Genomic DNA, 25,555 nt, shown 5'->3' with positions numbered 1-25,555 from the left:
ACACGAACTAGGAAGAGGAACCAGTTTTTTTTTCTTCCGCGTGGATGCTGGGTGAGCTCTCACAGCGCCACATGCTGGTAGCGGCGGAAAGAAGCACTACAGTACAGTCCTGTACTCGGAAAAAGGTGCACACAATACAAAATCAGCAATGTTTGGATATTTTTCGACATCCCGAAAAAAATGTTTGCATCTACCTTTTTACGTAAGTCCAATGGTCGTAAGTAGGGGAGCGTCTGTATTTCTTCATATGTAATAACCTGGTGTAGCAAACTACCAAAGATTCGTAGTTTTTAGTAGAACTGCCGTTTGGGTTACTTTCAGCACAATTTATAATACCAGTGATTTTAGGGCAAGGACTGCCCTTTTTAGTTGTTGGTGAAAGAAGGATGGTAGGATTCGTACTGTGTTGGTATCACTAAACCTACCAACTTATTTCTGTTGAAGGTGGCAGGACACAACAGTTGGCCACAACTCCCATCTTACCCTATGTAAATGTGTCACTTGTGCTTTTTCAATTTCACTTTCAAGTTGCTTGTGGAGTCTTTCCAGTTGAAGAGCATGTGAGGCCTGAAGATGCTCTCTGTCAATCTTTAGAGTAGAAAGCAAGCAGTCCCTCTGTGCATTTTCCTGTCACACAAAAATAAACAGAAATAGACAAATTTGAAAGTTCGACGCAAACTTAATTTTAATTGTTGATAACAACAAAATGTGGGTATTTCAAGATTTTGTTTGGATTTGGCTTCAGCAGTGTGATTCTTAGCAGATAACTAACGTTTTGTCTCTACCCTATCAGGGTGTTGTCACTCTGGGCTGGCAGGACACATTAGATTGATGCAATTGCTTACAAATAGATATTCACAGAGCCAAAACGGAGAATATATTCCTTTGCAAATCCGACAATTCTAGAGTGAATAATAAGTTTGGTTTCTATGAACAACGTCACACATTATTTTGGGAAAATCTGAACGTCCATTATTTTGTGCCTTTGCTGTCTAAACCATCCTATAGACAATTAGTTCAAAAGCTAAGACAAACCACCCTTCATATTAGAATGGCATTTCATTAAGCAACTCAGGATGGCAGTTTATTAGGCATAATAGGAATCAATTAAAATGCAGTTTTAATTTTGTGTAGCTGTAGTATCCTGTTCACTTTTAATTGTTTGCTCCAGTCACTGCTTTTGCAGACTTTTTAAATTATAATAACAACAATAATAACAACAATAATAATAATAATAATAAATTGTATTTTGAAGCATCTTTCAGGACACCCAATGTCGTTGTGCATATGAGTAGGACACAACAAAAACGGAGAGTAAAACAAGCAAGTAATAAATAGCCCAAAAAACACACAGGTAAAGGGGCGGTGTGTGAGGCATATGGTCAAGAATAGGCAAGTCTGAAGTGGTGAGTTTTGAGTCCTGATTTAAAGGTGGACAGGGTCGCAGAATTTTGTAGGTCAGGCGGCACTGAGTTTTAGAGCGGCAGAAAGCTCTGCTCCCCATGGAGCTGAGGCGGGAAGGGAGTATAGTGAGATGGAGGGAGGAATGGCGTAGCAATGTGAAGGAGGTCGGAGCGGTAGGGAGCGTCAAGGTTATGAATGGCCATGTAGGTGTAGAGCAGGATTTTGTAGTTGATTCTATGGTAGATGGGAACCAGTGGAGTTGCTTAAGGACAGGAGTGATGTGATGGCAGGAGGGTTTTTTGATGACGATGCATGCAGCAGAGTTATGGACCAGCTCAAGTTTATGGAGGAATTTTTGAGGTAAGCCGTAGAGGAGGGAATTGCAGTAATATAGGCGTGAAGAAACAAGGCTATGGACGAGGATGGCTGTTGTGTGTGGGGTGAGGAAGAGTCGGAGACGGTTGATGCTATTTGTATGAGAGTTAAAGGAGAGTGTCCAATCAAGGATGACACCCAGACTCTTGACCAGAGAGGAAGGAAAAACTGAGGAATTGTCAACAGAAAGAGAGAAGGAGTCAACTTTAGAGAGGGTGGATTTGGTGCCTATGAGAAGTAGTTCCCTTTTATTGCTGTTCAGTTTTAGAAAGTTGACGGTGAACTATGATTTTATTTCAGAAAGGCAAGAGTTATGGTCGGGTGGTGGGAGAATCGAGTTGGGTTTGCAGGAAAGGTAAAGCTGGGTGTCATTCATGAAGCAGTGGAAGGAAATATTGACACTTTTAATGTTTTTCTACTTTTTGTAAGGCATCCAATGCTTTACAACTTAGAGCCAATTTTTTTTTTTAAAAGAGCATAAAGAATTAATGAATTATACTATATTTAATTATCTTGATTGTTTATTATTTATGGAGTTTCTGAATTCATTTTATACATAAAAATTTAGGATAATATATTATTTCATATTCAATTTTTATCCCACTTCAAATTATTTATTCTTTTTGGCATTTTTTTTTGCTCGCCTACTTTCCAACTTTCAAATCTCATCTGGACCAAGTGCCAAATAAATCATCTATGTACAGCATATTATGTTTATGCAAATATATACTAACTACAAGCGAGTGTTAGCGCGGTGGATGCGTCCAATTGGTTGACAAGAGGCTTGCAATAATGCTACATGGCTAATAGTGCTAAAAAGTGTGTGTGTGAAGATACGCAGACCCAATGGGTTTTAAAAGCTGTACCTTCAGTGTGTGTCTGTGAGCTGTTAAATCAGCAAGCAAGTTTAATAACAGTGTTGCTCATTGGAAACCTACAAGCACGTAAATGGCCTAAACAAATGTTTTTCTTTATTTAAAGTTCACTCCTTATTGTGCTAATAACAATTTATTAGGAGTGTGTTGCCACACTTGACAGGGGATACAGGGAAGTCTCATTGCTCAGTGTATTTGGAAAAAATATTGAGAGAAATCATCAATATTAATCATACTGATTAGGATTCTTAGATTAAGCCTTGCTAAAAATAACTAACCTCCTCTAGTTGTTTTTCTCGGATGCTTTTGAGCTCCTTCCTGTGATCCTCCCTCAGCTCTTCCAGTTTCTTCTCATGGTCGCGTTGCACTTCTTGCCGGACTTCCTGGAGTAAATCAGACAGCTGTGCAGGAAAAGCAAGCGTCATTTAAGGGCTTTAAAAAGGTTTACTTCTTTGAGCGCACCTCTCTGTGATACTCAGCTAGCTGCTGTTCCGGGCGTGGACCAATCAGCTCCCTCCTCCTCTCAGCGCCGAATACCTTGAAGCACACAAAAATGATCTTAATGACATAACGGAGATTTTTGATTGTTTTTTTCGTAATGAATTCAAAATACCTCGGGTTTAAAAGAGTTCTGTTTCTCCCCTTGAAGATTATTTTTCTCTGCTTGCAGCATTTCTTCTAGCTGAGTCTTAAGACGCTCAATATCCATCTTGTTCTGGGACTGCAACTTGTTGCGCTCTTCTGCCTTTTCTTCTTCAAGTGTGATACGCAAGTCTTTAAGTACAGCTTCAGTCTCCATCCTGACAACAAAATGTACGTAGTGTCCATGATTGCACAGTACCGTTAAATATTACTTACTTTGAGGCTCGTTACTAATTGTACCATAATGTACTTTAAAATAACACATTAGGTAGGTTAACTACCATATATTAATGACTGTAAAGCACACATAAAAGTATTCGATTCTCTCTAAATTGTGTGGCGCGCCCTATAATGCAGTGTGCCTTGTTGTTCTAAGGTGGATGTAGTTAGAGGACACCATGAGAATATTCAAGAGGGAAGTGTGGGCATTGACAGTAAGAGCCACATTCCTTTGTGCCAGTGTTGCAATCGCGACAGTAGTTTTTCTCTGCATCTTTTGCATCTGCATGTTGTCTTCTTTTAGCATGCATTTCTTCTCACTAGGGCGGCACGGCGGCTGAGTGGTTAGCGCGTCTGCGGCACAGTTCTGAGATAGTGGGATAGAATCCAAATACCAGCCTTCCTGTGCAGAATTTGCATGTTCTTCCCATGCTTGCGTGGGTTTCCTCCGGGCACTCCGGTTTTCTTCCACATTCCCAAAACATGCATGTCAGGTTGGTTGGGTGATTGAAATTGTCCCTAGGTATGAATTAGCGAGTGAGTTGTCAGTCTCTGTGTGGCCTGCAACTGACTGGCAACAAGTTCAGGATTTCCCTTGCCCACTGCCCGAAGACAGGTTGGATGGGCTTCAGCACCCCGGCGACCCTGCTGTGGATAAGCGGTGCAGATAATGGATGGATACTTCTCACTAGAGATAAGATCTTAGGCCCAGGCATGAACCTGGCTTGAAGTAAAGGTCGGGTTGGGCCTGAAATGACAATAATTAGTTCGGGTTTTGGCCGGTCAGGGCTCTCTCTCGCTGACTTTTTGTAATTTATTATCTACTTAACGTTTGGTCTGTGTTTCTTTTTTATTTCGTGTGGAGGGTACGCCCAGTGCTTCATGCACGCTCGGTGGCACATGCATGCATCTAGCTACAAACAAGCGCTGTCGGAGTTATGAGTTGGCGCAGCTGTTCAATACAGAAAATGAGGATGAGACTTCTTTGAGTCTGGTTAACAATGATTGGAGTGTAAAATGTTTTCTTTCATCTCTATTTCTGAGCTTGTTCAATTCACATGTCTTAGCATGCACATGCGTATTGATGATTAAACAAATGTTTGATACTTAGTCATCGATTCTTAAATAAAGCAGAACCAAGCTCTATTTCTGCATAAGCACACATATATACTTGTGTGAGTGTGTTGTTGCCAGGTGGTCATAGTTGCAGATATCATGAGAATGGTAAAGGGGTGAAGTTCGGGCGTGTGCCTTGCGGTAGAGGTAAGATCGGGTATTAAGCCCGACCTAGCCCGGGCCAGACCAATTACTTAAATTTGAGGGACTGAACCTGAAGAAAACTCTATTTTTCATTTTTATTTGTGAGGGACTGGCTGGGCTTCTCTCGCGCTGACCTTTTTAAAAAACAAAAAATTATCCATCCGTCATTGTTCTTTGAGCTCGGCGACGCCAACTGCGCTGCACGAGAGGGTGACTAAATCCATTGCGTGGGATCCTCCACTGTGCAACTCAAAAAAAAGGAACAAAGAACAATGACAGGTGCATAGTTTAAAAAAAAAACAAAGAGAGAGAGGCCCACTCTAAACCAAAACATATTGACATTTTAGGCCCAACCTAAAAGAGCTTACCTCTCGCGTGAGAATACTGTATAAAGCCCATATCCTTTCGTGTAATATAACAATGGCACATGTAAATGATACAGTGTCTTTCAGTACGCTTTATGGTTGTGAAAATAACATAAGTACTGTAACTGACCTACATTAAGTGATATTCTGGCAAAAACAGTGGTCTTTTTCTGGGGCTGTGAAGTGTTGCAGCCCCTGCTAGACCCATCTTAGCTTGTCACTGTAAAACAACAGTAACCATACTGCCACAAAATATCAACACTAATTACCTGAGCTCATGTAACTGTCTGTCTCGCTCCTTCAAAGCCGATTCTTTCAGTACCTCTAGTATACTGTCAGACTCCTTATTCAACCTTAACTCCTCATCTTGCCTCTTGGACAGGAGACGTTCTTTCAGAGCCCTAGGGTGAAAGAATTTTTCGAAAATGTAGTTCAAAGTTTACATTTCAATTTGTAAATGACCTTACACAAGGAATGCCCAAAATATGGCCAGGGGACCAGTTACAGCTAGCGATCACATTTTTTTGTGGCCCACCAAATACAGTATAAAATATATTTGTACAAAAAAAATAAAAATAATAATTCATCATCTTACCAGATGATGGCAGTAGCCCTTTGGCCACCTTTCTGCAAACATTTTAGCCAACCCCATTTCAAATATGGTAGCTTTCTTAAAAAAGGGAAAGTTAACAGGACGAGTAGAAATTAGACTATTTCTTTCACAAATATCCGAAATCAACTGCGTCTACCTAAGTTGCCGAGAGACTCCGACAGTTTTCAAAGAATATACGGTAATATAAAGATGAACTGACAGACAAATTATTCTAACTACACAAAGCTAAATGGAAACCAGCGCTGTGAAAAGGTGAAGCAACTGGAAGCGGTTTTGACAGAACAGGCGCTTTTTCACGAGACCCTGCGAGGCAAATGAAAATGCTACAAAGGAGAGCTATGAGGTCGCAAGGCTGATCACCAAGCACTGCAAACATTTCACGAAGGGTGAGTTTATTAAAGACTGTTCAATGAATGCCAGGCTAAATAATCGTCCTTCACGCATTTTCAGCTTACCAAATTTCCCTTGTCTTATACGTACCAGAATTTACAGTCTTTGGTAAAGCACAAAAACAAGCAGGTGTGTAACGAGAGTCATAAAAACTATAAATAAATACAATACAGACGTTAACCTTGTTGTTATTGTTACTATTATTATATCATAACTGTTATTATTGCTATTATTGTTATTATTATTGGTGTCACAATGATATTTAGTGACTAGTAGCATGATAACGTTAATAGATGGGTACTACAATGATTAGTGAATAAAATATGTGACTATTGTTATTATTATAATTATTGATATCTGAGCTAAATAATATGTATATCGATGAGATTTTGTTATATTTAAAAACAGAAGAGGAGCTATCTGTCAAATATAATTAATAGGGAAGATGAAGGGGTAGGGAAAATACCGTAAATTCCGGACTATAAGCCGCTACTTTTTTCCCAAATGTTCATCCCTGCGGCTTATTCAGCGAAGCGGCCAATTTATGGAATTTTTCTAACGGCCACCAGTGGTGCTGGAGTATTAAATGTAAGATTAAGACCAGTCGATTATGTGCGCCAAGAATGTCTGCAATTTCTACTTTAAGCATATATTGTAAAGTTAAAGTACGTTCCGATAATGAGGAAGACGTCCTTGATGGAGATAGTTATGAGGAAGTTCAAAACGATCGACCGTGAATTTGACAATTAAGGGATGCTTTTTTATTTTATTAACAGGTACGTTTGATTCATTGCGAGCGTGATAACTGTATATTTTTGTAATGTATTTATTTTAGAGATTTATTCTGTTATGTGTTCTACGGACGAATGAAAAAGAAGGGGCGGATCAAACGCGGGCTGATGGGAATTGGAGTAAAGCTGAGTTACCCGTAGATTTGTCTGTTGTCACAGCGGACAATAGTGGATATATATTTTTCCCACCCTTAACTTTGGAAATATACATTTAGTTTCCTTGGATTACTTTCAACGGGACCCGGACTTTACAAGTATGCATTATACCTTAATTACGGGTATCATTTTCCATTCATGATGCCAACTGAGATTCTGAGTTTGGGCTCTATCTATGAAGTTAAAATCGTGGAACTTTCAAGACGGTCTGGGATAAGCTTGTGATTATATCACGAGTTCTAAAGCGGGCACACGCGGCTTGTACATGGGTGCGGGTAGTGTAAGTACAAAAGTGGCAAAACACCCACAAAGTGGTGGGTGCGGCTTATAATCAGGTGCGCTCTATAGTCCGGAATTTATGATAAGCGTCTGCTTCTTACTACCCCTTTTCAAACATGTTATGTTAACATTATTTTTGCTGTTGAGTCATTGTTTTTGTCCTGTTTTTATTTTATAATGTTTGAAACAAAGTTTTCATTCATCCAATATTGTCACTAGATTTCTAAATACATTTTTTACTTCTGTTTACTATAGACATTTTGGCACTTCCAAATGTTTATCTAAAACGTACGCATTTTGTAGATGTAGAAAACAGTATTGGGAAAATGAGTGGAGCAAAATGTGTTGAATGTTAGCTTCTTTGTTAAGGTTTCTCACGCAACAAGGGGAAGGATGTTAAAAAATGTTGTGAGTGTTTATGAGTAACCTCTGCCAACAGATTATTACAGTACCTCAGTTTTTCTTCACCCTCTTGTGTAAGCCTTTCTTCCTCGTGTTCTTTGCTTTTAAGCTCATTCTGTAGGAGATGCCGTCTTTGCTCCTTCTCCTGCATCAAACGTTTTTTCTCTTCCTCCTCTTCTCTCTTTAGTTCCTCTTTGAGGAGAAGTATTCGCATCTCCTTCTCTTTTTTCAAACGTTCCTTTTCCTCTTCTTCCTTCCTGTTCAATGTCTCCTGGAGGTGTAGCAACTCATTTTTCTTTGGTAGCATTACCTCCTCTTTGCTCTCTTCTTCTCCCCAAATGTAATCTCCTGTTTGATTGTCTTTCTTTTTGCTCTTATCAATTTGACTGGTTTCTTTTTCCGGCTTACCCTTCTCATTTTCTTCTTCACTCTCTTCTGTCCTTTCAGTTCTAAGTTTTACAATGTTTGATTGTTTCTCCAATGGACTTACAAAATTCTTCATAGAAGTTTCTCCATTGCCGATTTGTGTGTTGGAAGTTCTGGATAGTCGACCACGAGACGTTTCAGGCCTTGGTGGATTTAGAGCTGAGCTGAGACCGAATATTTTTTGTTGGGCCTCTATATTTGATTGTCTGTGCAGAGGATTGTCTACATTTGGAGATGTAGGTTTGACTTTGTCTGCAGTTCGAACAAACCTTAAGAGAAAATGCATTTGCGATGTTAAGTCATTCAAATGACTTGCCACTAGTCATTCATCTCATTTAAGTGTAGATTACATTTAATTTGAATTGGAACTTTGCTGGAAACTCAAACAAAATGGTTTTCATACATTTAAGAGTTTAAAGAAACTGGTGAGGTAAATTTATGACTTTGTAACCCGTATAGACATGAACAGCCTCCAAACAACTAACCTTTTGGCAACCTCTCCTTTAATGTACTTATCCATCTCGTCTTCCATGTATTCGTTTACATTACTATCCCCCGATGGACTCACAGAGCCGGGCCGCTCATTGATATCCAAAACGTTTTTAGACACCTTTGAGGAACAAAAACAAAGAAAATCACTTGGAAAGATGTCCTAGTACAATTTCAAGCACAAAAGCTGGTTCAAACATGGTATAAATATTACCATTAAACATCTGTAAAGAGTAAAATGTTGAATGTACAGGTCCTTCTAAGACAAAATTGCATATTGTGATAAAGCTCATCATGTTCAAAAGTGTAATGATAAAAAATAAACTTTCAGATATTTTAGATTTAATACACACCAACTGAAATATTTCAGGTAATTAACTTTTAATTTTAATGATTTTTGCATACAGCTCATGAAAACCCAAAATGTATACCTAAAATGTTTTGCATATTATGAAATGTGTTCTAAACGAGCTACTAACTTTAGCATCTGAGTCAACGAGTAAACTCTACCTGAGGATGTTAAAAACTCCCATTCTGGTTCATAACGCAAAACCGCAATCATTGGTAAGACAGCTGACCTGACTGCTGTCCAGAAGGCAACCATTGACACCCTCAAACAAGAGGGTAAGACACAAAAAGCAATCTCTGAGGGAATAAGCCATTCCCAGAGTGCTACATCAGGGCACCTCAGTGGCAATTCTGTGCAAAGAAAAAGTGTGGTAGAAAATGCTGCACAACTAGAAGAGGTGACCGGATATTGAGGAAAATTGTTAAGAACGGCTGATTTCAGACCTTGAGGGACCTGAGGAAGCAGTGGACAGAGCCTGGAGTAGAAGCATACAGAGCCACAGTGCACAGGTGTGTGCAAGAAATGGGCCACATGTGCCACATTCCCAAGGTCAAGCCACTTTTGAACCAGAAACAGCGGCAGAAACAGCTGACCTGGCCAACAAATTAGCAACAATGGACTTGCTCAGTGGAGAAAAGTACTTTTTTTGGATGAAGCACATTTTGGATGTCCTTAAGAAACCAAAGTGCCATAGTCTGGAGGAAGACTGGGGAGAAGTAAATGCCAAAATGCCTGTAGTCCAGTGTCACGAAGCCACAGTCAGTGATGGTCTAGGGCGCCATGTCAGCTGCTGGTGCACTGGGTTTTATCAAGGGCAGGGTCAATACAGCGTGCTATCAGGAGATTTTGGAGCTCTTCATGCTTTTATCTGCTAAAATGTTTTATGGAGATGAAGATTTTATTTTTCAGCACGACCTGTCACCTGCTCACCGTGCCAAAACCACTAGTAAATGGTGTTACTGTGCTCAATTGGCTCGCCAACTCTCCTGACCTGAACCCCATAGAGAATCTGTGGGATAATGTGAAGAGGAAGTTGAGAGACACGGAACCCGACACCGTGGATGAGCTTAAGCCTGCTATCGAAGCATCCTAGGCCTCAGAAACACCTCAACGGTGCCATAGGCCTCAATGCCAAGTCGCATTGAAGCAGTCATTTCTGCGAAAGGATTCCCGACCAAGTATTGAGTGCATAATTGAACATAATTATTTAAAAGTTGACTCTTTTTTCAATTAAAAACACTTATTTGTCGGATGGAATATGTTTATCATTTGCAACAGGGATATTTGTTTTTTCCTCACTATATTTACCCAAATCATCATTATTACAACCAAAAAGTCTTTAACTACTTCAGCTGTGTGTAATGAATCTTAAATATATTAAAGTCTAATATTTATTAGTAGATTACAGAAAATAATAGACTTAATTATATTAAGCTCAGTTTAGGGGAGTAATAGATCTTGTTTGAAAACAGAAACGACAACAACAACAAAATTACGTTAAAGTGAACATTGAATTGAGCAAAGACAGGAGACAGAAAAGGAAGTCACACAATCACAATACCTTTGCCTTTATGGAAGATGAACGCTGCTTAATGTCATCACTGGCATCAGAGTGCTGCAATCACATGAATGTGATCATTCAATTGACACAATACCTAGCCCACTCTATTTAATTTCTCACAGGGATTGGCTGCTGTTGACAAATGCACACAAAAGCAATGTCTACAGAATCCACACCAATGCCATACACAACAGCTGCATATGCGTCTGCTGTGAATGCAACAAGTGTGGGGGTTCCAAAATGAGCATGCTCACAGAAATAGCAGGCCAACTTAAAAAGCATGTCTCTAAACGATATATCACCCACTAAAAATCTCTATCAAACTTCTATAAACAATGGAGTTGGATCTGGCAACTGGCACCACTAGAGGTGGAATTTTCAGGTCGGAAAGTAAATCCCAGCTACGGAACGACTGAGTAAATGATCATTTGACAGCACAAAAGTAATATAAAATGTAATTTGAGGAGTTCAATTTGAATGACTAAGTTGGCATTTAAGCAAATTGGGCAAACAACTAGACTAGCCATTTGTTTCCCTTGGGCCATCAGTGTTAAGTGTGCCTTTTAACAGATTTAAAAGGAGTTATGTATTTTAAATAGTCTGCAGGCTATATTTATCAATCAATTATACATGCTTTAAAATGGGTTGGGTGGAGTTTATTTGTTAAAATCCATTGTTCATAATTGTCCAGAAAGACAGCTAAACATAGAAATAATGTACTTTTAACATATTGCTTCTTTTTTATAGATCAAACTACTTTCAAACGGCCCTGTCCCCCGAAATAGAAACAAATTTATTGCTGCACATAAATGTTGATTACTAAGCAAGAACAATACATCAGATTCATTTATATATTTAAACGTTTATTCTGTTTTTAATTGGACACCTGCAAAAAAGATTGCATAGCTAGCTCGTTATTTTGACTATTATACCAGCACCATTTACAACATGTTGCTGTTCTTTGATTCCCACAGGGTAGATCCAGCTTTTTTAACCTAGGGGATTTAATAAAAAGAAAGGGCTAAGGAGAGGGCTTCTAGAACAGGTTGACATTTCATTTCTGAACTTTGGGTGCTCTCCTGCACTCCCCCCGAAGTTCAAATTCTATCAATGTCTTTTCTTCTTATTTTGAGTATCTTCTATTTATAAATTTCATTTCATTTCATTTTAAATTTATCTCATACCATTTAATAGTCTGGCCTGGAAATTAATTGTGCTTTTATGTTACTTCTTGATTTTATCAAATATGATGGATTCCTTTATTTGTGAAAAATATTTTACTATGACTATGAAGTTGTTTATAATACACTTTAGTCATTATCAGTGCCATTTTATAATTTACCAACTCCCCCGATGTTAATAAATAGACCTTTGATTGTTCTTTATACATTGCTTGGTTATCCTTACAGCTCAATCTTTCCATAAAACCCATTCTGCTGTGGATATTTTACTTTTCAGACCTGCAATACTCACTTCTGACTACATGCAGACAGAGGATAGGCACATGTTAAGGTAAGCTAGCAACATGCCATGTGAGCACAAAGCACACAGAGATTTAAGAGTAACCCCTACCTCCTCATGAAGGGTAAATTTATTATCGGAACTCTCCATCTTGCTAGGTTTCATCTTTTGACCGAGCACGTTTTGGTCTATTTGTGTTCCATTCCTGCTTGGAGTTGTTTCCATCTCAAAAACCTCAATGGCTTCCTCCTCAATGGGAGATGCCGACTGAGATTTTTCAACCTCCGATTCATCTTCCGGTTCTTTTTTTTCACAGTTCTTTTCTTTTACTTCTAGACTGGCTACAAGACTATCCGAAACTTCATCTTCATCATCTGTCAGTTTCCTCTGGCTTAAGGAACAACGTTTAAGATCCCCATTACTTCCACTTTCCTCTTCTTCATTTTCATTTTGTTCACCAAAATCATCCGTAGCCTTTTTATGCACAGCATCCTCGTGGTCAGAGCTTTTTGTCACATCTGAATCATTGTTTTCAGAATTTCCAGAAGGAATATTACTTTCTTCTTTGTCCTCTTTATATTTGTTCTCAATCATATTTGCATTTTCTGTTTTCTCACTGTCAAAGATCTCATCTGGCTGGATTTTCTTTGGTGTCCCATATTTGTCTCCTGCATTGTCTACCAAAATGTCAATTTCTCCACTATCTTCTTTGATTTGCTTGTCATCTTCATCATCGCTATTTTTTGTTACTTCCTTTTTTATTTTCTTGTGACCTCTGCCTGGCTTTCTATAAATGCCATTATCATCCTTTTTTTTCTCACAGCTCTTCTCATCCGAGTCTTCATCTTTATCCTGGGCCTCTTTTTTGTCAATGCTATTCTCTAAAGGTTCTGCTCCTTTTACCAGAATCTTTTTGAGATGGTTTGGTACTGCCAAAGGGGACAAGAGACGACCCCTTGAGGAGTCCTTTTGGTGAACAGTCCAGCCATCCAAACAGACACAAAAAAGAGAAAAGTAGGAAGGGTGGGTGAGGGAAGTGGGCAGACAAAGTCATGTAAGATTATATTAAGACGCATGCAAAGGTAATTTTGACGAAATACATGCAGGACAAACAGATAAACCATAATATTGTTTTGTAATGAAACATAACTAACAGACTCAATTAGGACATACACATGCATGTGCTTTATGAAAGAGAAAATAATTTTCTAAGGGGAAGACCAAATGTTTTTACGGTAACAATTTGGTCTATTCTGCACATTGGCATACAAACTGGACTCATTAGAAAACAAAAATTAAAACAGAGAGGTATTTAGCCAATTAAAACAATATTTTATATCATCAAAATCAATTAAATCAAAATGTAAAATTGTGCTAATTTATGCAGCATCAATAATTAATGTGAGCAAATACACTTTGCCCCTTGACACGCATTAGAACAACGATGGTAAAACCTCAATAATAGAGTGAATTCACCATCAATCCACAAGACAGTGGGTGAACACTGCATTTTGGATATTAAAATAAAAAATGTACTCACTATTATTATTATTACCCAACTAAGTGAGCAGTCATTTTGCCATGTGTAGACAACAAAAGAAGAATATCACGGTTGCTCAGGGCTGAAGTAAGGAATCAACCAATCACGCATCCACTTCAGAAACAAGTGGGCCATGACTGGTTACAAGAGCCCTAAGCGAATGTCACTTTTCACTGACAGCAAAAGGCTAATTAGCCACCAAAGACACAAAAATGGCAACACAAATGTGAGTGTTTGAACGATACGAGCTTGATTAAACATTCCTGTAAAATGAATCTACACAATAATTTACTTTGTACCCGAGTAGACCTGTGTTAACTTTAGTAACACGAGTGCCATTAATGCTTGATTGTAACTAGGGAAGGTCTGATACCACTTTTTCCTATTCAATGCCAATACTGATAACGTGGCCTGGTGTAAAAAAAATACGACACCATTATTTTTGTCAAGTGAAGAGTTAGCAATTGAAAGTAGAGATATATTATCATTGCTATCATTTGGGGAAAAAATTATAATTAAAAACGTAACTAAATTTGTCAAAGGGGAAAAGTGAATTTCCCTACGGGGATGAATAAAGTATCTATCTACTGAATCTATCTCTATCTCAGTGTTGGAGAGAGACCTCATGCTCCTCTCTGCAGGGTTTTTAAAAATTTCTATTTGACAGTGGAGCACAAAAATTGTGATATTAAAAAAGGCCTGCTTCTAGGAGAGTTCAAACGCCAACCAAGACCCCTAAAAAGATGAAAAGAGAAGTCTATTCGAGCACGTCTAAAAAATGCACGTGCTTGCATGCAAATCATGTATTATTTTCTGAAAGCATCTAAGTCATGATAGCAGCCTTAAGTCTTCGAATCCCGCACCCCACCTTTGAGTAATTATTCAAGTGTAACGTGACTAAAGAAAAGATAACAAGAGACTGGAATGTACTGTAGCACTTTTTGAAATAAAAAAAAGCAAGTCTGCATCCTTATTTTTAATTGCATGGGTTAAAACATTCGAAAATCGTATTGCTTAAAGTTCCAATTTTAAGGTACCAATGTTGATACACCATAAGGAAATGAAAAGAAACAACAACAACAAAACAGATCCACAATAAAAGTTCAATTTGCCGATTAGAAAGGGGCCCAACTCAGTATAGTTTAGAAACACAAGAATAACCATGCTGTTGGGCTTCAAATGGCAAAACAATAGCAGTGGCAGTAGGTAGAGAGTAGGACAAATAGGAAGGCACACTGGCATCCATGCCCAAAAGACAAATCCCAGCAGCACAGAACCTGCTCATAGATTAGGGTCATGGTGCACATGTTACAAAATATCAAATAAGGGAAAGATGAAAGAGAGATGAACAGGATGAGACGAAAAAATGTTTTAATAAGAAAATAGTCAAAAGGTAAATAGTCAACTCCTAAAGCACAGTTCAAATACTCAGATCCACAGTCCTCAGTGTTGTCACAGTTTCCCTACCCCAAAACAACTGATTTCAAGTATAATTTAATCAAATGCAGAAAGCTAATACAACAAGTACCTGGAAATAACAAAATTCTAACAAATAACGATACCAAACTTTTGATTGAAGTGTTTTGGAAGAAAGAAACCCCTGACTGAGGCCCTCAGAGACCCGAGTTTGAAACATGTTGTAAACACTACCATCCCACAGATGAATACAATTTTACTAAAATTACAAATACTCACATGAGGGAGTGAGTAACTGACGTGAACAATACTAACAAAAGTTGTCAGAAATAGTAAGCAATTGAGTTTTTCCCAAAAAGAAAAATGAGTATTTCTCGTCTTATTCTGGAAATATAATGCTGCTAAATGTCGTTACACTACTATTTCATTGCACTTTTGTTCTAATGCACTTACAACTTAGGTAAGTCTCCAAGCACTACCTTGTAAATATTTTTTGCCTATTTACCAAACATTCTTTTTCCTATCTTATTATCCCCTTTCCTTTTAAGTCTTCATTTTATGTACCACGCCTAATCTCGTTGTGAACAATGTTCACTATGTTGTTTTCAATGACAAAATAAAGACAGTCAGCCGAACATCATAAAGGGCTTTAAGTTAATTGAGCAATTTTCACTTTTGAAAGCTAATGACAAAAAAAGACATGTTTTACCTTTCTATAGCTGAATGTACTCCTTGGTGGAGTAAAGACTTTAAACGGGAATAATGTAATGCTCATAAACAAATAAATGAATAAAATAACCGCTTCACAGTTTTTATCACAGTTTAGTAAAATTAAAAGTAATAACGTTGCAAGGCAATAATTCTGTTAATAACGCCAATAATTTAAGGCCACTGTGGGAGAATCAACGTATCCGAAATTCGTCTCATGAATAAAATCTTGCATTGATGATCGTCGATTCAGACTACAAGGAACAGTTAATGTGGGAAAAAACGCTGCACATTAATGAGAAAAAAAGAGATTTGTAGTTTTTACATTCACAGGGAAGACATAATCAGAGGGAAGGAAAATTAACCCAAAACTATTCAGTACATTCGGATTTTCACTGAAAACCCGAGTCAATTCCTAAGTCAATGACAGCATGAGAAACTTTTAAAATATTTGCAAAGGGAAAAAATGATACGGCAATTATATGTAAAGATGAATGCTTAGCTGAGAAATGCTTTATAGCCACACGGCTCACTCCCCAAAATTTGTTAGTGTTTGATTCACTTGTTAAAGGGAAAAAATAGTGAGAGTTATGTCTTGAGATGATTTCTAGTAAGTCATCAAAAAATTAAAACACATTGAAAACTCTTGTTTAAAAATCTCATAGACGCAAAAAAACTAAAAACAACAAAGTTATGTGTGTATGCGCGTACCTGTCGTGAAAGTGGTTCAGAACTGTGGCCTCCAGATATGTCCTGCATTTCTGGCTCGCTCCTTTCCTGTTCTCGAGCTGCTGCACTAGTGTCGCTTTCCTGACCCCGTAGCAAGCACATGCACACAAATGTATATGAAAAAAAGAAAAACAGCCACAAAGTCCAATGCAAAAGGCGAAATGGTAGCTGAACTTAACTATGACAAAAGTGTTACATACACTAAACGGCGGCGCTCGAAGCACTTTAAAACATATCACTTTGACCCATTCATACACGCATTCATTAGGCTGAAGTCTGCTGAGATGTAAAGCACTACAAGGTTCCACTACAAGCAAATTAAGTGAGAATAGTGCCAATCATTTGAAAAATATAAATCAAATACAAGCCAAAGTACCAGCCCCAACTCTGAAAAGTTGCCTGCCCAGCCATAAAGTTGCCTGCCCCATTTTTCACAACTTGAAACACAATAAGAAGACTCATCACAAAAAATCCTTTGTTGCAAAATATTAAGGATTGATAATCAGAATATATAACAGAACAACACTTTAAAATTAAGTTTATTATAAATCTACTTATAACATTCATTGCATGGATATGACATGGCTGTTTTCCATCTGCCGTCAGTATGTACCTGTATTAACTCATCTTCTTTCATGCGATGTTTGCGTTGCGTCTTCTGGTACAAGCCACGTGAACTCCTCTTTCCACGATGCTTTTAATGTACGTTTACATTTTGTAACGTCATAAATTTTGTTAGCTTCTTTCGAATCTTTCTTCTGGGGATGAGGTTTTGGCTTGATTCCTAACCACTTATCGATTTTTCTCGTGTTCTCTGTGCGTCTACTTTGGAAAATGATATGCAACTGCACGACCTTATAACGCTCGGGAAAGTCCGGAAGCACGAAGTTATTCGATGCAGGCTTCTGATCAGCTGCCGAGTATGCAAATTGCCAAAAGAACCGAAATTCCGAAATGTCCAAACCGAACAAAGATTTCGAAATCAGAATAAGGCAAACGTTTGATTTGGAAAAATAAATAAAAATAAATGAATAAAAACGAAAGTTTTTTTTTTCTTTCTTGAAAAAGTTGTCGGCTACCCAGGCAGAGACGTTGTGTAAGTTGTACGCCCGACGTAAAAGACGCACGCCCCGGGCGTCCGGGCAGACGTTATTTCAGACACTGGTATAAACAAGTACTTAAAAAATAAAAAAACAGAATATTTCCAAAGGCCGGTGTGCAAAATAGTTATAAAGTGGCCAGTAATGTGCAAATATGCAAAGTCATGGAGGGTGTGCAGTCTATCGAGAGCACTCCTTATTAGACAGTCTGACGGCTGCAGGAAGGAAGGACCTGCGGAACCGCTCCTTCGTACAGTTGGTGTAAGGCAACCTGTCATTGAAGGACCTCTCCAGAGCAGATACAGTGTCCTGAAGGGAATGGGAGATGTTCCTAGTCATGGATGACAGCTTAGCCATCATCCTCCTCTCCCCTACCACCTCCACCGAGTTTAAACTGCACTATTTGCATTTGAGAATAATGCACGTGTTTCAAAAGTGAAGCTACTGGTTTTAGTTTGATTTTTGGCTATGAATATGTACATTACATGTTTGTAATCTTGTACATTTGTGTAGATTGCGTGGTATAAGGACATAGAATATTCTATCACCTGTAAGGCAAATGAAGAAGAAAATAATATGTCGGCTAAAGAGACTTTGTAATAATATAAAAACCTTTTGGTTGTTGCTATGGTTTCTTTGTTCGCATTGCGTGATGAGCCCAGTGTCGGAGTTCATCTGCCATATTGGATTCGGGGAATTGCAATAAATGTAGTTGGAATGACAAATAATACTCAAACACCATCATCCCGTGTGATTAGGTGAATTGCAGTTTGAGGATGACAAAGAGCAAATAATTTGACCATGTCTATGTATATTGTTTGTAGTTTCAATGGTGTCTATAATAAAAGCTGCACGAAAATAAAGCACACCGCCTAAGATTCAACGTGACCCGTTTGGGCTGTGGCAACTGATCTTGGTATGTGTACCTCATATCGTATTGCTCCTCTGATGTCATCTAGGTCCAGGTGGAGGTTCATCAGTTGCTGGTCAGACTAATAAATCAATAAATAAATCCATTGTTAAAAAAAAAACCATCATCATATCATATATATAACATGCACCAAATACAATATCTTTCTAAGAAAATTTATAAATAGTTGTACTCTACCTCATTTTCCAAGATTTCATCACCATCATCAAAACCAGGCATGGTAAGATAAACCTTTTCTTCTTTCTTGGAGCTTAAAACACTTTCAGGATGACTGGTACGGAGTGGCTGAGCATGGATGGAAATAAAAATGATATTGAAAATTTCAGGTCAAGTTAGGCTTTTTTTTGTCCTTTCTCTCATTTCCTGTTCGCTTTTATTTTGTAAAAAGAGTTTCCCCTTCCTTCTCTTGTTCCTTCATTAAGTGACTATCCCATCACTAAATTTTTTGCTTTCACTCTGTTCTCTTGAGTTATCCTAGCGAGAGGGGATGACAAAAACCTAACATTGGAACAATCAAAACATGCAGAAATATGGATTATATGCTTCAAACTTTTATTTAGAGAATAATATGCACATTGCAGTTCATTCAAGAAGAATGACCATGGACTTAGCTGCTCGATTTTCCGCGGTCCGTGAGAAAGTTGGTTCAATTAAATGTTGCGTTTATTAACAACAGAATAAGAAGCTGTTGTTTAGGTTATGGCGTCGGCAGATCTGGTCCGTCTGCTCTCTGGTCTGTCGCAAATTACCCTTGCAGATGTCATTTCACAAAGGTAAATTGTGAATTATTTGATCATTAAATAATTGAATTGCATCATTTATTTTACAATTAACTAACATGTTGATTTGTTATACCAAAGCAAAGTTGTTGTTATCTATTAAATTTAATATACAGGAGATATTGGTGCGGAATACAGAAGATATGAGAGAAAACCCAAGAAATAATACCAAAATAGTAAAAACAGTCGTGTAAAAAAATAACAAGCATATTACAGTACTGGAAAACCAATAACTGTTTCAAAAATAAGCATTCGGTATGTACAATACTTGCGATAACGTAAAGGGGGGACACTTAAAATTGGAAGAGAAAATGTTTACAATAAAAAGGTCAAGTAAGAAATGCGATAAATATATAAAAGTATGTTTTTCCTGTTATAGTCTTGATGCATTGCCAGATGATTGTACTCATTTCGGATATTATTTTAAAATATATTTAGGAAAAATTAAAATAAAACAAATACGAATTTAGAACAATAACATAAAATTCTTTCTGCATTATTGCTACAATTGGTCATTTCAAGTGATAAAATACAAATAGAATATACTAAAAATTAGCAAAATTCTCCACCGGAAGAAATTGACATTAAATGATTTCACTTTTAAGTTCTAAAGAAAACTATATAAAGAAATTGGAATATTCCTATCATTTTTTATTCATTTGTTTGTCTTCAAATGCTGTGCTGTGGAATGCTCTTACCGTGAGATTAAATAAAAAGGAAATTGAAATCCATTATAACATATTTGTTATTGTTTTGGTATTTTCTTTGAACCGACAATGGTTCTCGCCCTGAAGTCACATTTCACTCTGAGTAGGTTGGAACACGCATTTGTGTATAGTTTCTTTGGTTTTCTTTCGTGGGAGAGGCTCAATCGGAGTCTGCAGTTGTTAGCAACCACCAGGTTGCGGACCAGTACTCATGTAGGTTTTAGATCAGGGGATGGTGTAATAATAGTCTGTGGTATGCAATAATCTCTGGTCTGTGCAGCCCTTTGAGATTCTTTGTGATAAAGGGCTTGACTTCAACTTGATATTGTTATTTGTATGAAAGGATAAGCGGATCACTGAGCACTTGATGAATCATGAACAATAAGTCGATGACATTTCTAAATAATCGGAGGCATGAATAATAGTGAGAATTACATTTTGACTGTTCCATCATCTAATAGAGAACACCTTACCGCAAGAGGCCCAGAAGATGCCCTGAGGGGTTCCAGTCCTTCATCGTCAATAGAGTGTGAGAGCGATGATCCAGGTATCGGACCGAGGACAGGAGCCAGGTATCCCAGTGAAGGTCGCAAAGACCCCAACACTAAATCTGAGCCCTACAAGATGAGATCATATTGGCGTTGTATTTCATGTATACAGTACATCTTTTCTGAGGTACAAAGATAGGCTCCATTCTAAAATCATTTTATGGGTTTGGCTGTTTTGTTCATTTATTTTGAAAAACAAAAGCATGACTTGTTTGAATTATGGTACTCTGCTATATTAACAATCAGAGAAGCAATCACCCCAGTTATGTCGGAGTCCTTTTTCTTGACTTTTTTCTTCTTCTTCTCTTTCTTCTTCTTTTTGGTCCCAGCGCTTTTGGCGGCCGAACTGCTCTGGAGGCGTTCACGTTCTTGGATAACAAGTTCACGGTAGTGAACATAGCACGGGTGATCCCAAGAGGAAGCACCAGTGGCGAAATTGTAATAGTAGATGTCTCCTGTAACATCTTGGCTGTGGGGAGGATCATGAGATGGGAACAAAAATAAATTGATCAAAAAACAATTTGTAATCCTTCCTTAGAATATTTTAACAGATAGTACTTCATGTAAAAACGTTTTTGTTACTGTTGTTGAATATTTGTTGTTTTTTGTAAATGTTTTATCTAAAGGGATTTTTACTTAAGTGTATTTTATCAAAGAAAATAAGTTCAAAGCCTGAATTCTGCAGATTAAAGTTCTAATATACACTTTTGGTGCAACTGCAGACACATCATGAGTGATGACACCAGGGTTCACATGGTGTTTTGGATATCACAACAGACACCCTCGCCCAGGAGACTCAGACAGTTTTGATCAAGTCCCGGTTCGTGTCCCAAGATTCTGTGACCCCGTGTCTCCCAGGCTACAGTATCTAGATGCCTTCTCTGCTGCGTCGTGATGTTCCTGATGGCTTGCCTGTTGTGCAGTCCCTCACTCCGACCATCTTGAGTGTCTTCATGAGTAACTGACCGTCAAATACTCTGCATCCGACCTCTATGGGATTGCACAGGGTTTCCCATCCCCTGATTCGGCATCCGCCAGCCAGTTCCTCATACTTGGCTCTCTTTCTTTCAAAAAGCCTCCTCCTTCCAATCTTCCCAGGGAACAGTCAATTACAGGAGGACCACTTGCCTTGTTGTTTCTGACAAAAAGATAATGTCAGGCCTGAGTGTGGTCACCACGATGTTCTCTGGGAACTTGAGCTGTTTCTCTAGGTCTACTTTCAATTGCCACTCCTGGGCTGTTACCAGACCACCACCTACTTCACCCCGGTGCTGCTATTGTTTCTCCCTAGCTCTGACAAAGGTGATGGACTGACTTGCTGGTTGTTGGTGTTTGCTGGTGGAAATCCCTGTGCTGATGGCTTTAGCAATCACTCGCAGTTGATTTTCAGCTTTTTACAACCTACGAAAAGTCTTAAAACACCATCTGTACATGGTAATCTTAATTGTAAATTCAATGAAAAACGAAAATAATGTATTTTGAGGAAATAAATTTTTCTCTTACTACAATCATTCTCTGGAGGTCCATGTCTTTAAAATTGTGCTATTGAAAAAAAAAAAAGAATGGCAACAAAGCCCACATCGTGAGCATCACAATATAGACTGCAACAGTTTCTGGTTGACACAACTCTGTTTGGCTAAATACTTAAAAAGTGTAGCAAACCAATGAGGGTTAATTACCTTATAAAGACAAAAACCACACCCTTTTAACCATCACAGTGATTCTTGATATTACAAAAATCTACTACACCTATTAATACAAAGATCAGTATAATGTTTTGGTGTAACCAAGATTAATACTTCTGCATTAAGTGGAAGTCAACCCAAAGCATATTCTTACAATATGCTGTATCGGCAACAATTAGTCATCTTATCATTTACATGATTACAAAATGTGAGTTAAAAAGACATCATCATCACTCGACTGCAGCTCTTAAAATGGCGGCCCAAAAGATGGATAAATAGTAGCGTAGTACATTTTCACCAACTATAAACCCAAACTGAAAAGTAGAAGCCCACAAGACACATTGCGAGGGAATCTTTTGGCTTGACTTTTCCTTTAAAAACTGGCATTTAAACACAATCTAAAAGGGTGTTGATAAGAAAAAATGATTTTTGTCTATTTTTTTATACTTTATGCAGTTAATAGAATGCCATGGGACAGAGTTAATTATAAGCAGCATGGAATTTTTAAAAAAATGTTTCACATATGAAATATTAGGGATTCAATCTGTCAGCAGTCTTTGCGGTGCAACAATGTAAGTAACGAGCAGCGTGTTGTCTGCTACTGACATTTCCATGGAGATGTTAAAAAAAGATCAATACACACACGGACTGCCACTTTCAGATGGCTCAAGCACATTTTGAAAGAGCATTACAAGCGAAAAATACAGATTACCCTTGAAGCTCCAATGTGTCATATTTGACCACTAGATGGCCCTGTGTAGTTTCGTACAGATGCTCCCCTAATTATGAAAAAAAAACGGTAGATACGAAAAAAAAAATGTGGGATGTCGAAAAATATCCGGACATTGCTGTACTTTAGATTTTGTATTGTGTGCACCTTTTTCCGAGTAGTGGGCAGTGCTGTAGTGCTTCTTTCCGCCGCTACCGGCGTATGGCGCTGTGTGAGGTGACACATCATCCACCCCGAAGAAGAAAGCCGGCTTCTACTTTCTAGTTTGTGTGTAAACATACTACGTGTACTGCATCTGCGCTAAGAACTTTGACATTTTTATTGTTTAATATCTCATGCATCCATTCAATATGGTTGGTTTAAAGAGTAAAGAAGAGGCGAGCCGTTTCTTTTTAAATGAAAGTGGAATAAAAAAGCTTGATGCGGTTGAGAAAATGGTTGGATCGCTTTTTTTTTTCGGCAACACTCTACCACAGAGGAGGACATCTTGAAGCCCATCTTCCAACAGTAAGTTTAACTGAACTTTATTTATCTCTATAGAGCATATTATTTTATGAAATGTTGAGTACAAAATAATACAGGTTACTTAAACAAGCATTTAACATACTTATATAAACCTTAAAGATACATTCCATTAAAAATATAGAACTTTCTCATTCCTAAATAGGGTTGCGTCTGTACAAGCAAGGGCCGGTGATACACGGCATAGCGTGGTGGCAGGACGTCGAACAAATATGGCACCTTATTAAGTGGGTATTCCACAATTAAAAAAATAAAAGTAAAAAATCAAACAAGGTTGTTTTTTCATAAAAATAAACACAAGTATGACATTTCATGCATTTTTGCGTATTATTCAAATCAATGTTTTTTTTTACTGGATGAAAGTTTTTTGTACCACTAGGAGGTACTAAATATCGCATACTGTCCCTTTAAATATGAAAAATGTATTAAACATTTCAATTAAAGCTTTTGTTACTAGACCACTGACCCAAAAAATGTGTTTTTTTTTCCAAGTAGGGCCATTTTCCCGATGAACTGTTTGTAAGAGTAATTTGTTCATGATATGGATATGAACCAGACGTTCAATGATATCTTCATTTTTGATTGGTTATGTCTTACTTGAAAAGGAGCTTGAAATAATTTTGGACACAATAAAAACATATCAGCCTTGGGATCCAAGTTTTAATGTAATTTTCTTATTTAATAAACCTAAAATGAGCAGAAGTTACCTGCCGGTGAACAATTTCTTCACTGCGTTCTAACATTTTTCATTTTTTCCTCCCTCAATACAATAACAAATGAATTCAAATCAGTAAATAATGTGCAAGATTTTTACTTCATTTGATGTATTATTGTTTGCAGTACAACCTTAAACAATTTCATCACACAAAATAAATTATTACTTTCTTTTTCTCTACCGCATTGGCAAAGAATTATGATGGTATATAAAAAGATAAAGGAATATGCTGCCACCTATTGGTACAGATGAATAATTGTTCCTGTGCTGATCACTAGTAAAAAGTAAGGATATTCAACAATGGCATGCTTTAATCGGGAAGACAAAATGTCCCGCAGCACACCAGACAAGGTCTTGCAGCACACTAGCGTGCACCTGCACACTGGTTGACAAACACTTGTTTTATATGACACGTCCCGTTTGGAACTTTCACAATTCAATATAACGCCTCCGCTTTGAAGAATATAGAACTTCCCCTGACTTACCAAGGATTGCACTCCTTTGGAAGAGGGGCACAAATCCCCTCCCTGGCCAGCCACATGAGCTCCGGCTCATTGTCAACATCAATGCCTATTTCCTTTGCATACTCTTTGATATCTGATAAAATGAGGAGGAAAACAACAGAGAAGGAATGGCTCAAATAATAAGTAATGATGTGGAAAATATTGGGGGTTGTGACAGTCAGGCATGACAAAATAATAAATACATTTGTTGTATTTATTTTCAATATAAGCGCATCATGACAGCATTCAGAGTATCTTATGATGTTTATATACAGTCTACCTTGTTCAGACGGGACATAATCGTCTAAGTCTTCCTGGAGAATGATCTGGTCTCCAATGACCATAGGCACACTCATGATTACTGCAAGGAGAGATGCAAGTATCAAAGAAAGATGGTGTTATTGTGGTAAATTAATGTGAGGAATTGATACAATGTTACCGTGATTTTTTTTCAAAAGAGAGTTCTTTGGAGAAAACTAACAAGTGTTTCAGCGGATCAGTCAATAGACTGGAAAGGCGAAGCGTCTTAAGTACATCAAGCAAGGCGCCATTAAGCTATCATTAGCCTAGCAGGTAAACGCAATATAAGTTGTCGATTTCAAACCAATCTTACCGTGAAACTTTCAGATTAACTATTGTGTCCCCATTTTGCATTGGTTCGAAAATGTCAGCATTGTATTTGCTAGAGATGCAAAATAAGATGCTTTTGACAATACGAACATCTCCAAGGACGCTTTCTTGGTTTCCTGTTGACTGATAGAAACGGGCGGCTATTGGCTGGGAGGCGTGAGGCATTCACGAAACAACGGAAAATATGTTCGCACACGATAATTCATCTGTGTATTTTTGGACAAATCCAATTCACACAAAATGTCGCTCGCCTCC

General features: G+C 37.9%; 1 protein-coding gene across 1 annotated transcript in view; it reads right to left on the bottom strand.

The window, feature by feature from the left end:
* Positions 1 to 25,432, bottom strand: part of LOC148358607 (uncharacterized) — a 34,202-nt gene extending 8,770 nt beyond the window's left edge. Inside the window, exons 1-17 of the mRNA XM_088345737.1 lie at positions 25,284 to 25,432; positions 24,951 to 25,031; positions 24,653 to 24,764; positions 20,774 to 20,984; positions 20,441 to 20,584; positions 18,659 to 18,766; positions 18,477 to 18,542; positions 16,433 to 16,531; positions 12,169 to 13,023; positions 10,597 to 10,650; positions 8,683 to 8,807; positions 7,822 to 8,466; positions 5,410 to 5,541; positions 3,268 to 3,454; positions 3,117 to 3,191; positions 2,933 to 3,055; positions 484 to 627 (exon numbers count right to left, since the gene is read on the bottom strand). Of these exons, the coding sequence (XP_088201863.1) occupies positions 484 to 627; positions 2,933 to 3,055; positions 3,117 to 3,191; positions 3,268 to 3,454; positions 5,410 to 5,541; positions 7,822 to 8,466; positions 8,683 to 8,807; positions 10,597 to 10,650; positions 12,169 to 13,023; positions 16,433 to 16,531; positions 18,477 to 18,542; positions 18,659 to 18,766; positions 20,441 to 20,584; positions 20,774 to 20,984; positions 24,653 to 24,764; positions 24,951 to 25,026 (3,156 nt within the window). The 5' untranslated portion in view covers positions 25,027 to 25,031; positions 25,284 to 25,432. The remainder of the gene's footprint in view (positions 1 to 483; positions 628 to 2,932; positions 3,056 to 3,116; positions 3,192 to 3,267; positions 3,455 to 5,409; positions 5,542 to 7,821; positions 8,467 to 8,682; positions 8,808 to 10,596; positions 10,651 to 12,168; positions 13,024 to 16,432; positions 16,532 to 18,476; positions 18,543 to 18,658; positions 18,767 to 20,440; positions 20,585 to 20,773; positions 20,985 to 24,652; positions 24,765 to 24,950; positions 25,032 to 25,283) is intronic.
* Positions 25,433 to 25,555: the final 123 nt, after the last annotated feature.

This window comes from Urocampus carinirostris, chromosome 10, assembly GCF_059441175.1.
Source record: "Urocampus carinirostris isolate Australia breed hairy pipefish chromosome 10, RoL_Ucar_1.0, whole genome shotgun sequence".
Lineage (NCBI taxonomy): Eukaryota > Metazoa > Chordata > Actinopteri > Syngnathiformes > Syngnathidae > Urocampus > Urocampus carinirostris.
Note: the sequence above shows the minus strand (reverse complement) of the source record. Positions and strands in the feature narration are given on the sequence as shown.